The sequence below is a fragment of the Aspergillus fijiensis genome (genome assembly GCF_003184825.1).
Source record: "Aspergillus fijiensis CBS 313.89 unplaced genomic scaffold BO72scaffold_1, whole genome shotgun sequence".
Lineage (NCBI taxonomy): Eukaryota > Fungi > Ascomycota > Eurotiomycetes > Eurotiales > Aspergillaceae > Aspergillus > Aspergillus fijiensis.
The window spans coordinates 678832-693936 of NW_024468977.1; the positions used below are offsets into that span (position 1 = coordinate 678832).

At 53.4% G+C, this 15105-nt stretch overlaps 5 protein-coding genes across 5 annotated transcripts; 4 read left to right on the top strand and 1 right to left on the bottom strand.

Annotated features, from left to right (window-relative positions):
- Nucleotides 1–385: 385 nt before the first annotated feature.
- On the top strand, nt 386–2534 carry BO72DRAFT_8220 (NRAMP family metal ion transporter). Its single transcript, XM_040950749.1, has 3 exons — nt 386–1203; nt 1275–1546; nt 1603–2534. The coding sequence occupies exons 1-3, from the start codon at nt 559–561 to the stop codon at nt 2411–2413; spliced, it is 1728 nt and encodes a 575-aa protein (XP_040806726.1). The 5' UTR covers nt 386–558; the 3' UTR covers nt 2414–2534.
- Nucleotides 2535–3595, bottom strand: BO72DRAFT_8200 (putative SNF7 family protein (Cta1)). The gene is made up of 2 exons (XM_040950745.1): nt 3408–3595; nt 2535–3240 (listed from the first exon to the last, which is right to left on the bottom strand). The coding sequence occupies exons 1-2, from the start codon at nt 3471–3473 to the stop codon at nt 2656–2658; spliced, it is 651 nt and encodes a 216-aa protein (XP_040806727.1). The 5' UTR covers nt 3474–3595; the 3' UTR covers nt 2535–2655.
- A 1986-nt stretch (nt 3596–5581) lies between these two features.
- On the top strand, nt 5582–9531 carry BO72DRAFT_454434 (Sit4-associated protein; the record flags this gene model as incomplete). The annotated part of the gene is made up of 4 exons (XM_040946185.1): nt 5582–6259; nt 6318–7619; nt 7675–8346; nt 8824–9531. The coding sequence occupies 4 exons, from the start codon at nt 5582–5584 to the stop codon at nt 9529–9531; spliced, it is 3360 nt and encodes a 1119-aa protein (XP_040806728.1).
- Nucleotides 9532–10148: 617 nt separating this feature from the next.
- BO72DRAFT_443587 (SET domain protein) lies at nt 10149–12935 on the top strand. Its single transcript, XM_040943605.1, has 4 exons — nt 10149–10368; nt 10613–11218; nt 11343–11602; nt 11665–12935. Exons 1-4 carry the CDS (start codon nt 10337–10339, stop codon nt 12906–12908), a joined length of 2142 nt encoding a protein of 713 aa, XP_040806729.1. The 5' UTR covers nt 10149–10336; the 3' UTR covers nt 12909–12935.
- Nucleotides 12936–13128: 193 nt separating this feature from the next.
- On the top strand, nt 13129–15078 carry BO72DRAFT_443588 (NADH-quinone oxidoreductase subunit NuoF). Its single transcript, XM_040943606.1, has 3 exons — nt 13129–13480; nt 13585–13656; nt 13727–15078. The coding sequence occupies exons 1-3, from the start codon at nt 13220–13222 to the stop codon at nt 14885–14887; spliced, it is 1494 nt and encodes a 497-aa protein (XP_040806730.1). The 5' UTR covers nt 13129–13219; the 3' UTR covers nt 14888–15078.
- Nucleotides 15079–15105: the final 27 nt, after the last annotated feature.

Genomic DNA, 15105 nt, shown 5'->3' on the forward strand with positions numbered 1-15105 from the left:
AACTACCCATTACACCTATGACTAACCTAAATTTCAAGCCAAGCCATGTTCAATGGTGCCTAGAAATGCCATCGCATTTAGTAAGAAGCGAAGGCTTGGCCACCACTTCACCGCGAACAGCCTCCAGTGGGATGCCGCATGCCGTCATGCCTCCAAAATTCTCTTCTTTCCTTCCTCTCTCTCCCCTCCACCACTTTCTTCTCATACCTTGAGCTAGCTCTTGAACACTGATTGCCAAATTAAAACCACCAACACACATCGAGTCTGCTTGCTGTCTTGCCAGCTTTATACTTCCGACGCACAGGAAGTGATTTGTCGTTCTCGTTCTCTGAGTGTCACTGGTGATAACCGCATTCGGGCAGTTTCGGGCTCCCCCCCCCGCAGGGTACTTGGATCTTCCGGTTGAGATCCCGACGTAGTCTGGCCTCACCATTGTTCCGAACCTCGTGGCAATCCATGTCCACTTAACCACCTGGTGCTGCATCACTCACAATCCCAGTACACTCACTTCTCAAATCTTCCACGCTCGTGCCAGCGCATATAACCACCTCGCCCCCCATGAATTGCCCTTCACGCACCGACGATACCCTCGAGCATCCCGACTGGAATCAGAACCCGCCCGCCTTGAACGCAGACGTCACCACCCGAAGTGACTTCAACGGGCTCGCCAATTCTAAGGTCCATAGGCGGCACGCGTCGGGGATGGGAGGCGCTTCAGAGGAAGGTGTCTCGGCAATGGATCATCGACCGCATAGTCTAGACGGGAATGAGACCGAGATAGAGGAGAAATGCCCCGGTGGGGTGGTCTCTGTCGCCCCTGGGGATCATATCCCCGGGGAAGACAGCGGATCTCCCTGCCGTTCTTTCAAATCAACTATCTTTTCATATCCTGCCCATGTGGCGCAAAGTCTTGTCAAATTTGCCCGGTTCATAGGCCCCGGCTTTCTGATCGCAGTAGCCTACATTGACCCTGGAAACTACTCTACCGACGTGGCAGCAGGCGCAGAATACCGTTACGCTCTTCTGTTCATCGTGCTTGTCTCCAATTTGTTTGCTATCTTTCTCCAGTCTCTGTGTGTTAAGCTTGGCACAGTGACCGGGCTTAACCTTGCGGAGAACTGTAGGGAACACCTTCCGAAATGGCTCACTATTGTTCTGTACGTCTTTTCAGAGGCTGCCATTGTCGCCACTGATATAGCAGAGGTAAGATCGACTATCTCCAAGCAGCCTGACTCCGTTCCCTAGGCGGAATGTTCAATTGACCGTCCTGGCAGGTAATTGGATCGGCGATCGCGCTCAACCTTTTACTCAAAATCCCTCTAGTTGCTGGATGTGCGATTACTCTAGCTGACGTCCTCTTTATCCTCATCTTTTACCGACCAAATGGGGCCATGTGGGGGTTGCGTCTGTTTGAATTCTTCGTAATGCTTCTTGTACTGGGGGTTGTGATTTGCTTCTGCATCCAGCTTTCGCTGATCAAAGAGCAATCTGTTGGCGATGTATTCCGGGGCTACTTACCATCATCTGCCATCGTCCAATCAGAAGGGTATGTGAGCCGTCATATGATTTGCTTATGCACAGTCCTGACATGTTGGTTGGCAGTCTGTATCAAAGTTGCGGTATTCTCGGCGCAACGGTCATGCCGCACTCGATGTTCCTAGGCAGCGGAGTGGTTCAATCGCGACTGAAGGAATTCGATGTTACTCAAGGCTACGTGGATCCATCCGTCTGCCTCGGAAGCACCGGTGGTGAGGTCGAGTATAGACCCTCCATCCATGCCATTCGGGGTTGCATGAAATACTCAATCATTGAGCTTACCTTGTCGCTCTTCACATTTGCCCTGTTTGTGAATAGCGCCATTCTCATTGTTGCAGGTGCCTCGCTCTATGGCACTCCTGGGGCAGATAATGCGGACCTCTGGGGCATCTACGACTTACTTTCCAGCTCAGTTGCTCCTGCGGCGGGTCTGATATTCGGGTTAGCGCTCCTCCTCTCTGGTATCTCTGCAGGAATCGTCTGTACCATGGCGGGGCAGATGGTAAGCGAGGGGATGTTGAACTGGACCATCAGACCCTGGCTCCGTCGATTGATTACTCGATCGATCAGTATCATCCCTAGCATAATCATTGCGGCTGCCGTCGGTAAGGATGGATTGGACAAGACCTTGAATGCCAGCCAAGTGGTTCTGAGTGTCATCCTTCCCTTTGTCAGCGCTCCTCTCATCTACTTTACATGTCGCAACCGTTACATGACCGTCCCAACTGAGCGGGTCTTCGAGGGCGGAGAATCGGCGCCGGGAGGAGTCAAGATGAAAAACAATCTCTTCGTAACCATCATCGCTGTTATTGTCTGGCTGGTTATTGTGGTGATGAACGTCGCGCTTCTTGTTCTCCTTGGCCTCGGCAAGGCCTGAAGCCTGAGCTGCCAAACAATAATCTCTACCACCGCAGGATTGCGCCAGACTCTAGCCTGGATCGATTCCCGGTCATTCCCCCGTATATAGCTTAGCGAAGGACAGAAAGAAAAAGAAATCAAATTGCTTCATCTGGAAAACTTGAAGGCGAATAGACATGACCCAACTCCGAATGCTTTCCATAATTCGAACACCTAGGCTCAAAGATACTAGACCGCCTCCCCCCCATCCGCTCACCCAAATCAGCTAAGCCCGCCCGCAGGCTCCTTGATCTTACTCTGCTCCGGCGGCTCATCGATGAACTGCGGGGGCGCGACCTCGTCCTGGAGAAAGCTGGGCATGGCACTGTCGGCCATGGCGCCTTCCATCATGGTCTCCTCGCCGAGGGCCTCCAGTTCAGCGTCGAGCTCCGCCTCGTCGACATCCTCCGGCACATCGTAGGCGCGCGAGATGCTCTCCTGGATCTCGTTGCCGATGTCCATCAGGTCGGCCATCTCGTCCTGCATGCGCTCGATCTTGTCGATGTCGATCTGCCCGTACTGCTTCTTCAGGGTCTTGGTGGTCGTCTTCATCGCGTCCACCGTCGTCATCACGTTCTTCAGGTTGTCCTGCATCATCCCCGCCTGCTCCATGTTCCACGACTGCTGCGACAGCTGGTCGCGCTGCGCCTCGTACTGCTTCCGCCGCTGCAGCACCTTCAGCGCCTTCTGCCGCAGGGCCGTCTTGCCGGGCCCGTCGCGCATCTTGGCGATCTTGGTCTGGTAGGTCGAGAGCTCCGAGTTCAGCGCGGCCAGCTTGACGTCAATGCTCGAGATGCGATTCTCTACCTGTTTTTCTCCCGGATAGTGGGTTGGGGTTAGTTCAGGCCATCACAGGTTATGCGTGCGGGGTTTCGGAGGAGGGGGGAAGGGCGGAGAAGCGATAGGAGACAGAGAGGGTGAAAGAGAGAGGGGAGGGGTGAACCGGAAAGGCGAAGGGAAAGTGGGACACTTACATTGCTGATCGCCCCGTCCAGTGTTGGCTTCGGAGCCGTGTTCTTGCTACCGAATAGTCGGTTCATCGTTGGTTTTTCTTCTTTGTGAGGGATGATCAAGAAGGGGAAGATGACGAAGTGAGAAAGAGTTGGGGTTGTGTTTGTGGCACCCGAATGATTGGAAGCTGGAGTGGTTTAGTTGGAGGGCGGGAACTGGGAACTGGAACACTGTCCGTTAGGCAGTAAATAGTCTCGCCGCCTACATTAGAGTATTGGATGTACTTCGAGCACAGCGCGACATCGACTAAACACCGACGTAGACGTCACTTTCTCATTTTGTTCGTGACTGTGTAAGGGTATAGTGACAGGCAACAATATTCATTCTCTCCCGTAATTTGATCTGAAGCCAGACTTTGACGGGACATGGCTGAGCGCTTGCGTACGGAAGTCTTAGCGATTAGCGATCGTGTCAGTACAGTAAGATCTTATCCTAAAATTGGGGATTGACAAGACAGACACTCCACAGGTCATCTGACCAACATTCCAGATTCCACATCGACTACGGAGTACGGACTCTTCGTACCGGGTCTGCCCAACTCTACCTGATTGGGATAATACACAGTCAGGTGCAATCAATACTTCAGTGGCAGGGTGATTAGCAGGCTCCGACGCAATCAACAAGCATTCCGCAGTGATGGAAACGACGGACTAGTCGTACCCGGTACTTGCACCCACACACGAGCGGGTATGGTCAGTGCGGTACCTGATACGTAGGCCCGACCTCCCAGCACCGGCCATGCAAGGAAGCAAGAAATACCAACTGGAACTCGTCTCGTGCAGCCAGCCTGAAGACTCCGACTGTTACTGCGCCTTTCCTTAGTTACATACGTTGTTGTCAAGATAGAGGAATATCTACACAATTATATCACTAAAGAAGAGGAGAACATTGTAGTCTTCATGCTTTATGCCTTTGCCCCCTTCTCTGATTAATCATCCGGGTCGAACTCCCTCCAACCCACTAAGCAATTCCCAGACTGTGAAACTCATCGACCATTCTTATTCATTTCCGCAGGACTAACTAACTAGACTATCCCACTTCCTCCCCCCCTCCCTCTCTTTCAACCCCCCTCTCTTACTCTTCTTACTCTGCCCTCGCGTATCTCTGGTCCCAAAGTTTGCCCTCCCCCCGCCGTCGCTCGGGCGTGTTGGGTATTTCCGCTTGGATCATTCCTCGTCACCTCCAGGGATCAGAGTTACCGACCGATCCAGACACAGCCAGCCAGCCAGCGCAGCAACAGTCCGACTGATTTGCCCTGCGGATGTCAGCCCGCCATCCTTGAACTATTCTTCTTGAGGTACTGTAGTTAGAGTATTTACTGTACTACCCACACACGCCTAGCACCATTAACTGACTTACTGCCTTAACCTCCATTCATCATCCCCATTACGCACTATTCCTGCTTCATCTAACTGACTGACTCGTTTCACCCCGTGCAGCGCAAGGCTGACGAACCCCGATTCCTCCCTCCCCTTGTTGAGGATTCTACCACCGTTTTCTCTTCTCTTGTCACTCCCTCAGGTTGTGAAAGGTATGTGTGCTTTGCTTGAATTTTATATGGTGTATTTTTCTTTTAAACTTTTATCCTCCGCTTGCTGGGCCTTCAGGTCTGCCATCTGGTGAATTCTGCAGTCGCGGCCGCAATGCCTGACCCGGTCATTGTGTTGCCTGCCTGAAGTCTGCCCTGCTATCCTCCGATCCTCGGGCGAAGCCACCCCTAATGTTCCCGACCCTCACAATCAACGTTTCTGTCCTCCCTCCTTCATGATCATGACGCTCAACGCGCGAAGAGGTTTGCTAACTGGGATACTCGGCGCATCTAGCGCTTGGACGCTCCGACCAGGCTCATCTCTGCTTACGAAATTTCCGATCTCACTTTCTATACCTGGAACGCGTGAACATAACGAACATTACACTTGCGATCCCGCCTTCATACACAAACTTCTCATTCACGACGATCTGAAACATTGCATGGGTTGTCCCATAGGCTAGAGGCTTTGGACACTCTCACGGCTCTTGTAATATACAACAGGTCTCAGTCGCAACGTTTTCGACGGAGGACTCCGGCCGCTAAAAAAATCCGCATTCTACCGAATCTTCTTTCCATGACTCGGTTTGGCCGGTTATATAAATCATCATGTTTTGGCGTTTTGGAGGATATGCAAGTATCTCCAGCATTGATACTCTGCTAGACAAGCCCGATGTCAACCTGGAGGAGCTGCTGGATGAGTCGGAACTGATCCAGGAACTCAAGCAAAATAATACGAAGCTCATAGAATTCTTACGAGAGGATAATGTCTTGAAACGGCTTATGGACTACGTGATCGCTCCATCGCTAGTGAACGACGATGATGACGAAGACGATGATACCAATGACAGCAACGCCACGGAGTCGAACAACGACGCATCGGCGGTGGAGGAGAAACACAACGACCCGCTCAGAGATATGCTGGACCCAGAGGACCTGGAGCGGGCAGAGAAGGATCGGTTGAAACGGGCGTATGTCGCATGCGAAATCCTGTCATCCGAAATCTGGTCAATCGTGGAGTCGATTATGTTGAACCCGGATCATCTGAAGCACTTTTGGGGCTTTCTGAAGCGTCCTTCGTCCTTGGACTCTGTCCAGGCGAGTTACTTCACAAAAGTCAACGAGACGCTGTTTGACAAGAAGACGACCGAGATGCTGGACCTGCTGAAGTCCATGGATGGCGTGGTTCCGGCCATCCTCCGGCATGTGGATAACCCCATGGTCATGGATCTTTTGTTGAAGATTATCAGCTTGGAGAAGGTTGAAGGCGGCCAAGGGATTGTTGATGTGAGTTCCTAAAGCCATGGAATCAGGTGCTTGTAACACAAGCTGACCATTCTCTTAGTGGCTGAGGGCCCAAAACCTCATACCGACCTTGCTATCGTTCTTGTCGCCGGAATACCCTGCCTCCGTCCAAACCTCGGCAGGTGACTTCTTGAAAGCAATCATCACCATTTCGGCAAACGCAACGCAGAATGACCAGTCCTGCATCGGCCCTAATAGTCTCACGCGGCAATTAGTCTCCACAACCTGCATCGAGACTTTAATCAAATCCATGCTGAAGGGTGGAAACCCACTGACGGTCGGTGTGGGCATTATTATTGAAGTTATTCGAAAGAATAACTCAGACTATGACCCGGAGAACATCAATGGGCCGGACTCACCACCCACGACATATGATCCTATCTACCTTGGGAACCTTCTCCGACTTTTTGCCAAGCACATACCCGACTTCATGGCCTTGATCAAGAGCTCCAAGCATACGGTCAATGATGGTGGAAAAGTGAAGACTGTTGAAAGGGGAAAGCTGAACTCGGCATGGGGCGCAAAAATCGAACCCCTGGGCTTCGATAGATTCAAGACCTGTGAGCTGATGGCGGAACTGCTACACTGCAGTAATATGGGTCTGTTGAATGAGCCAGGAAGTGACGAGTACGTCCGACAACGCGATGCTGAGCGCGAAAGGCTCATGCGTGAGGGTGCCTTCAACGCGCACAGAGAAGAGACGTCCGCCTTCGATGGAAATGACTCTACTGTGGACTTCGTGAACGGATCTGTTATTGGTTACGGGTCACCAGAAGGTTCGAGGGTTCTTGAAGTTGCCAACACCGGCGAGGAGAGCTTCGAGGATGTGAGCGCATCCGGCGTCCTTGTTGACAAAGAGAAGGATGCGGGGGTCAGGGAAGCGAACCTTCCCAGCCCCAAGTCTGAGCCTGAACCTGTTTCACACAGCTCTGAATCTGCAGATGTCACAGACTCGGCTGCGAATGAGGCACTCGGAAGCAAGACAGAAGATTCTACACGGGCGCACACCACGGAGACTGATACCACGTCTGGTTTGGCAGATCAAATCCAAGAAGTCAGCCTCGACGGTGGGCAATCCGCCAAGCCGCATGAATCGTCTGCTGTGACTACAACTGAGCCAGCCAGTCAGACGCAGCCCTCTCTTGATGCGGACCCTGCCCCCAATCAAGATAATCAGCCACCCAGCTCTTCCTCGCCTGATACTGCTGGCCAGGTCGGCGATGCTCCTTCTTCACAGCGGCCACTGCATCCTGACATTCAGGTTGATTCCAATGGGCAGCCTGTGGTTGGCGATTATCTCAAGATTATGTTCGTAGAAAACCAGGTTGTTCCCACCATCTTGGTTTGTCTCCCCTTAAATGCCCCATGTTATGGGATTAGGATTAACAGCATCGCAGGATTTCTTTTTCCGGTTCCCGTGGAACAACTTCCTTCATAACGTCGTCTACGACGTCGTACAGCAAGTCTTCAATGGCCCAATGGAACGTGGTTACAACCGGATGCTGGCTGTTGATGTCTTCGAGACAGGTCGGATAACGCAGAGCATTGTCGACGGACAGAAGAGAAGTGACGAAACCCAGCGCACAAGACAGATTCGTTTGGGCTACATGGGTCATCTCACATTGATCGCTGAGGAGGTCGTCAAGTTCAGCGAACGCCACCCACCGGAGCTGCTTTCACCGACTGTGATGGAAAGTGTCCTCAACCCCGAGTGGATTGACTATGTCGAGCAAACGCTCTCCGAGACAAGGGAACGTGACAATGCCATTCTTGGTGGCGTACGGCCGGACATGTCCATCGGGCATCGGCAAGGCATGATCAACTCAGGCCAGAGCGCCAACGCTTCATCGGCGCTTGCGGATGCAGGGCTTAATGGTTCTACGGGAAATTCTGGCTTCCAAGGTTTTGACATGATGAATCAAGGAAGCGTATCCGGTGGGGCTTTCGGACTTGGTGGGAATTCTCTCCTGAGCGGGTTCGCCAGCTCGAGTGACGACGAGGACGAGGAAATGGAAGACCAGGACGATAGAAACCTGGCCGATCAATCTGCCGAAGGCGGATCAGACAATGTGGGTGATCACGATTTCACAGATATCGATATGCGCGATGCTTGAACCTCCCTTAATTTATGGCCGAGGCGATTCTTATCGACCCAGGCCGCCCCATATATACCCGCCCTTTCCTCACGTCGAGGCCCTTGACTGTTTCGCTCTCAACCCGGACCGCTGGAAATTTAGACACATGATGGATGACGGGAGTGGTACGGGCCATACAGGGCCTGGCACAACGTGTTGGACTGGCAGCGCTTCTCCATATGTATGAAGTCATTCAGAACAGTACTACTCCCCGATATCATGTGCGGATGACTTTCTACAACCAAGCAATACCTTCCCCCGTACGAGTAGTTCTTTGAATCCCCGCTAAGGCTGAGCCTAGCTTTTGTCATCTATCAAGCTTCATTATCCTGTTCTCTGACCATGCACACGAGAAATCACGAATTTCAAGTCGCTCTGCCTACAGATATGCTAACCTTACTCTGTCTTCAGGGATCTGCCAACTCGACCAGCCAACCGATACCCATTCTTCCCCCGCCTCCTGCTCCGATGAGTCAAGGGCCGTCCCGCGCAAGGCGGCAATTAGCCGCTCGGCTTGCGGCTCAGAAGCAGCAGGCTAATGACGGCTCGGAAGGGGCCGAAGACAGGAACCTGGGCGAACATGAGACCTCTGAGTCCCAGTGGCCGACCAATCCCTTTGTGATTGCAGGTCTCGACGAAGACACAGAAGGCAACCACTCTCCAGCAGATGCCGCTTTCCCATCCAACGATTTCCCTCCGACGGGTGACAAAGACGAGCCGTTTTCCTCGCCCACCTTCCCGGAGTCTGGCTTTAGCCCTCCCGACTCGTTCTCCACTGGTTCCTCCGATGATGACGGAGAAGGTCGAACTGAGGGCATGCGGCGCAAGGAACGGGTTCCACTGGAAGTGGAGGACGACGACGACGACATGGGAGAGATGGTGGGGCCGTCTGCTGACCCTCGAATGATGGACTCGGACGAAGAAGATGAGGCCATCATGAATGAATCGCTCGGCTATCCCGACTTAGGACCGGGGCGCTACATGGACTTTGCTCGATCACGCATGGGGGCCTCTCCATTCGGCGAGGATAACGACAACGACAGCAGCGACGGTGAGGATGACGGGCTAGTCGAGATTCTAGTGCCGGGCAGGAAGTCTTCAACATCTTCTATGCACTGATCATTGATCTTTGTTTGCTCTTTTGATATCCTATGCATCTTCACTTTCTATCTTTCGCGGATTCCCTTTTCCTGTTATTGTGGATCTTAGGTTACTACGTCTTGGGTGGTGCTTTGATAATGCTTGCCTTGATGGGATTGGTAAAGGTTCCATCTTATGTACACTAGTTGACTGCATGGTATTCGCGTGTGCTTATCCTGTGATGATGAGGTCGGCTTGATTATGAGTTTGAGATGGTGCTGTCTATGGATGCTTGTTACAGCAGCATGATCTCGTGGGGAGTATGCTCCAGTATATCCTCCCTCTTGTTTGCTGTATCATCTTCATTATCAGAGCAATTAGCTTTGAATTATGTGAAGTCACGAGAATTTCATTCTAACGAATGTTTGATGTTACTGCATTTTGGATGATTTTGGGGTTTTCCTACTGTCTTATTGCTATTTTTGTTGGATTTGTAAGATACTTTCGGGAGAGAAAGGATTTTGGTCTTGTTTTCTTTCCCAGTTTGATCACGAATTTGGAAGATGATGGTAGTATCGTATCCGTAGTAAATTGATGTTGATATGGAGATAAGTGCTGTGCTGCTACACAATCCCGAGTCGGGAGAGAAAAAGTGGGACAATTTCCGGTTCGGGAGTCGAAAATCGAATCATGTCAATTGCTCGACCCGCCAAAGTTCTGCTCATGCTCTTGACCTTTTGCCTCGGATTCTTCGACAAAACCCGATAGTTACCTTCAATTTCTACTACTCAGCTATAAGGGCTTTCGTCTGGGTCAGCCATTCCAGCGGCGATTCTCTCATAGTATGGCTGCGAGCACGACCGCGGGGTCTCCCAGGTAAGTCAAGGCTTTCCTTTCGTGCTATGGCCCGGTTCCAGCATGACGTTGAACCGCTACGAGCTATATGATATGGTTTTTTCTTGTTGTCATTTTCAAATCAAGACACACACACACACACACACACACACACACACACACACACACACACACACACACACACACACATTTTTCATCCAGAACCAGAATAAGAACATAAACACCACAACAAAGAAGAATATGAAATTAACATTCTCCCCCGCAGCACCAACAATGCCACCACCGGACTAGAGATCTACGCCGACCTCCAGGCATGGATGGCCCAGCACGGCGGCCAGCTGCACCCCGCCGTGCAGGTCGCCAAAGACGAGCAACGCGGGGTGCACCTGCAAGTCCGCAAGGGCTCGTCCGAAGGTAGCCTGGCCGTGGACACGCACATCATCCAGACGCCCCTGACCACGACGATCTCGTACTTCAACGTCATCGGGTACCGTGCATCCACCGCCGCCACTGTCGCTCCAGATGCAGATGCCACCGGCGGTGGCAGCATCGTTGAGTTCAAGTCCCATGGCCTGGACTTCCCGCGCCCCTTCATCGACGCGGTCGGCTCGAAGGAGGCGACGGTCTTCTTTCTGGTGGGCCAGTATCTGCGCGGCGCGCAGAGCTTCTGGTACCCGTACCTGCGGACGTTGCCGCAGCCGGGGACGTTGACGACGCCGCCCAATTATGAGGGCGAGGATCTGCGGTGGTTGCAGGGGACGAGTCTGTTGCCGGCTAGGGAGCAAAGGGTCGAGAAGCTGAGGGGGAAGTATGAGGCTGCGGTGCGGGCGTTGAGGGAGGCTGGGTTCGATGGGGTGGAGGGGTATACTTGGTGCGTTCTCTTGCTTTTCTGCCTTTTGTTTGGGGGCTTGTGTTGTGGATGTTCTTGTTCCTGTTTCTTGTTCTTGGTGCAAGGTACTGGTTACGGAGGATTGTGGTTGACCTCCTGTGTCTAGGGATCTCTATCTGTGGGCGTCGACGATTTTCTTCTCGCGCGCCTTTTCTGCCAAGGTGTTGTCCGGTGTGATCCCCAAGCAGGAGCTGTCGGAGGAGAATATTTCTGTCTTGCTGCCCTTCTTCGATGTGGCTAATCATCGGCCGCTGGCTAAGGTCGAGTGGCGAGCGGAGAAGGATGAGGTCAGGTTTGTGGTCCTGGAGAACGTGGCTGCTGGGGAGGAAATCTCCAATAACTACGGGCCTCGGAATAATGAACAGTGTAAGTTTTTGTACTGGCTTTCTTCGAGGTCTATTCGAACAGCTCCACTGACACCCAAGCAGTGATGATGAACTACGGATTCTGTCTTCCGGGCAACCCTTGTGACTATCGCATTGTGAGTCTTCGCGCACCACCCGAGAGTCCGCTTCAGCAGGCACGTTCCCACCAGCTGCAAATGTTCCCGCAGTTGGCTGCGGACACTGAAGACCACTACTATGTCTTCAACATCTTCTATCCGCTGCTGGCCCCGGATACTGCAATGGAGCATTCGATCTTCTCGCCTGCTCTCCTCAACGCGATCTCCGTCCTGGCGGCGAACAACCGGGAGTTGGAGACCCTAGAAATCACGGACCACGACATCAAAATCCCCAGCGCCTACGGGAACTCACGCGCGCTGCTGGCTGCGATGGGCCAGATCGTGATTGAACTTATCAACCATGCTGTGAAGCTGAGAGCCTCCGGCCAAGATCTACAGCACCCGGAGAATTTGAAACAAACTCACGCGAAGATGTACCGTGACAGCCAGATCATGCTGTCTGAAACCGCTCTTGTGATAGCTGCATGGACCCTGAACCGCGCGCGGCAACACAACTTTACTGGTAGCTGGGAAGAAATGAAAAGGATCCTTGGGGCCCATATGGCCCGGATCCCTGCCGGCAAATTCCCGGAAGGAGTTTTGTCCCGGTTGCAGATGCGGATCTTGGAGAGGCAGTCACTTCTCACCAAGAACGGGGAACTATTCACATTGACCGAGCTGCCAGATCTTCTGCCAACGGAGATGCAACCACCATGCAAGGCATGCTTCCAGGATGTTCTAAGCACTACGGAGAAGGCCATTCCGGTGCTCAGAGGCAGCGCAGAGACATCGCCCTTCGCGTTTCCCGTCTTCTTGTGTCTCGTTGCTGCAGCTGGTACAACTACGAAGGTGTCAGGCTCTACGGGAGGCCAGTTGTCGCCCAGACTTACTCGATGGGCGAAATTCCTGCTCGAGAACTACCCACCGCCGCCAAATGATGTGGCCTGGGCGCTGGAGGATGAGGACGATGAATACCTAGTGAGCCAATTCGATGAGGCTCTGGAGCAGATGAAGTCACAGAGCTCTGCCGTGTTTGCTGGATTGGAGGCCTACACAGGCCCATGGCAGGACGATGACTGGTGGCTGTCACCCAACTGGATACGCTGGGCGTGGATGGTAGGAGAGCAGGAGTGCGTGCACATGCCTGAAGATCCGCTGAGATTGCTAGCCAGCGATGGGCAGGTGATGTTGTTCACGGGATCGTACTTGTATATTCCTCAGGAGGAGTAGACTAGACGAAATGAATTGAATAATGAATCGATGAGATCAAGACTGATGACGAATAGGAATAGAATTATATGTAAGGTATAACTGCGTGGGTAGCACAAAAAGCAGCTTACTCATTATGCATCACGTGACAGAGACAAAGCCAATCAGCGGGCGGGGAAAGGCGGATATTCAGCAGGCGCAGGAATTGCCGCGCCGGAAGGGTGGAAGCTCAACTGCTGAACGCCTTCATCATCTCGATCCCCCTCCGCCTCCCCCCCAATTGACCTCCTTTCCCCCAGTCTCTCCGTGCAGCCACTGGGCCCATATTCACCATGATATCCCGAGCGGCGGCTCCCTCGTCTTCCTCTATCGCCAACCTTTCCTCCCGCTCCCTCCGAGCCCAGGCCCCGGCTGCCCGTTCTTTCGCGACTGTCCAGGACAACGCTCCCCCCGTACGACACTATGGCGGCCTGAAGGACCAAGATCGCATCTTCACCAACCTTTACGGTCACCATGGAGCCGACCTCAAGTCGGCAATGAAGTTCGGTGATTGGCACCGCACCAAGGACATTGTTCTCAAGGGTCACGACTGGGTACGCTGCCCCTAAGATAACCACCTCAATCCCCATCGCCGACATGTGGACGGATATGTGGTGTTGATAACGATTCAATGCTAATGGCTGCATTCGGTGTATAGCTCATCTCCGAGATCAAGGCCTCTGGTCTTCGTGGTCGTGGTGGTGCCGGTTTCCCCTCCGGATTGAAATACGTAAGTCTCTCCCCTCTGGTGCGGAGGCAAACGATTGGTCAATTCCGAGCTGATCGGGCGTGGCATCTAGTCCTTCATGAACTTCAAGGACTGGGACAAGGACCCCCGCCCCCGCTACCTGGTCGTCAACGCCGATGAGGGTGAGCCCGGAACCTGCAAGGATCGTGAGATTATGCGCAAGGACCCCCAGAAGCTCATCGAGGGTTGCTTGGTCGTCGGTCGTGCGATGAACGCCAACGCCGCCTACATCTACATCCGCGGTGAATTCTACCACGAAGCCACCGTCCTGCAGCGGGCTATCAACGAGGCCTACGAGGCCGGCCTGATCGGCAAGAACGCCTGCGGCACCGGCTACGACTTCGACGTCTACATCCACCGTGGAATGGGTGCTTATATCTGTGGTGAGGAGACCTCCCTGATCGAGTCGATCGAGGGTAAGGCCGGCAAGCCCCGTCTCAAGCCTCCATTCCCCGCTGCCGTCGGTCTGTTCGGTTGCCCCAGTACGGTCACCAACGTCGAGACCGTGGCGGTGGTGCCCACCATCATGCGTCGTGGCGGCAGCTGGTTCTCCTCCTTCGGTCGTGAGCGCAACGCCGGTACCAAGCTCTTCTGTATCTCCGGTCACGTCAACAACCCCGTCACCGTCGAGGAGGAGATGTCCATCTCCCTCCGCGAGCTGATCGAGCGTCACTGCGGTGGTGTCCGCGGTGGCTGGGACAACCTCAAGGCCGTCATCCCCGGTGGATCCTCGACCCCCGTCCTCCCCAAGTCTATCTGTGACGACCAGCTCATGGATTTCGACGCCCTCAAGGACTCCCAGTCCGGTCTGGGTACCGCCGCCGTCATCGTCATGGACAAGTCGACCGATATCGTCCGCGCCATCTCCCGCCTGTCCACCTTCTACAAGCACGAGAGTTGCGGTCAATGCACGCCCTGCCGTGAGGGTAGCAAGTGGACCATGCAGATGATGCAGCGCATGGAGACCGGCCAGGCCCGCGAGCGTGAGATTGACATGCTCCAGGAGCTGACCAAGCAGGTCGAGGGTCACACCATTTGCGCTCTGGGAGAGGCCTTTGCCTGGCCCATCCAGGGTCTGATCCGTCACTTCCGGCCCGAGCTGGAGGCCCGGATCCGCGAGCACGCTGAGCAGCTCGGCGGTCAGTCCCCCTATGCCGGTGGATGGCACCCTAACAGCCGGGCTGAGGGCAAGTTGATCTCTCCCGGCCAGTAAGTTAATGGATGGGATGACGGAGGTCAGTGGAAGGAAAAGTCCGAGACATTAATCAAATCTTTTTGATCAAAGAGAAAGGGTCTAGGTGTATGTCTGCGTGTGGGCGGTGTTTCAACTTCCTTTTTTTTCACGTCTTGTTCGATCATGTACAGTCTTGGTAGCAATTATATCTTTTCTTTGTCTGATATTCGGTGATTGTAACTGGGTGGTGTCTCAAA

Bases quoted from the DNA above. Each gene is read 5' to 3' on its own strand.
- BO72DRAFT_443587 (XM_040943605.1), top strand. From the start codon at position 10,337: ATGGCTGCGAGCACGACCGCGGGGTCTCCCAG. The intron at 10,369-10,612 runs GTAAGTCAAGGC...TCTCCCCCGCAG, and splicing joins ACGACCGCGGGGTCTCCCAG to CACCAACAATGCCACCACCG. The intron at 11,603-11,664 runs GTAAGTTTTTGT...ACACCCAAGCAG, and splicing joins GCCTCGGAATAATGAACAGT to TGATGATGAACTACGGATTC.
- BO72DRAFT_8200 (XM_040950745.1), bottom strand. From the start codon at position 3,473: ATGAACCGACTATTCGGTAGCAAGAACACGGCTCCGAAGCCAACACTG. The intron at 3,241-3,407 runs GTAAGTGTCCCA...GGAGAAAAACAG, and splicing joins TGGACGGGGCGATCAGCAAT to GTAGAGAATCGCATCTCGAG.
- BO72DRAFT_8220 (XM_040950749.1), top strand. From the start codon at position 559: ATGAATTGCCCTTCACGCACCGACGATACCCTCGAGCATCCCGACTGG. The intron at 1,204-1,274 runs GTAAGATCGACT...CCGTCCTGGCAG, and splicing joins TCGCCACTGATATAGCAGAG to GTAATTGGATCGGCGATCGC. The intron at 1,547-1,602 runs GTATGTGAGCCG...GTTGGTTGGCAG, and splicing joins GCCATCGTCCAATCAGAAGG to TCTGTATCAAAGTTGCGGTA.
- BO72DRAFT_443588 (XM_040943606.1), top strand. From the start codon at position 13,220: ATGATATCCCGAGCGGCGGCTCCCTCGTCTTCCTCTATCGCCAACCTT. The intron at 13,481-13,584 runs GTACGCTGCCCC...TTCGGTGTATAG, and splicing joins TTCTCAAGGGTCACGACTGG to CTCATCTCCGAGATCAAGGC. The intron at 13,657-13,726 runs GTAAGTCTCTCC...CGTGGCATCTAG, and splicing joins TCCCCTCCGGATTGAAATAC to TCCTTCATGAACTTCAAGGA.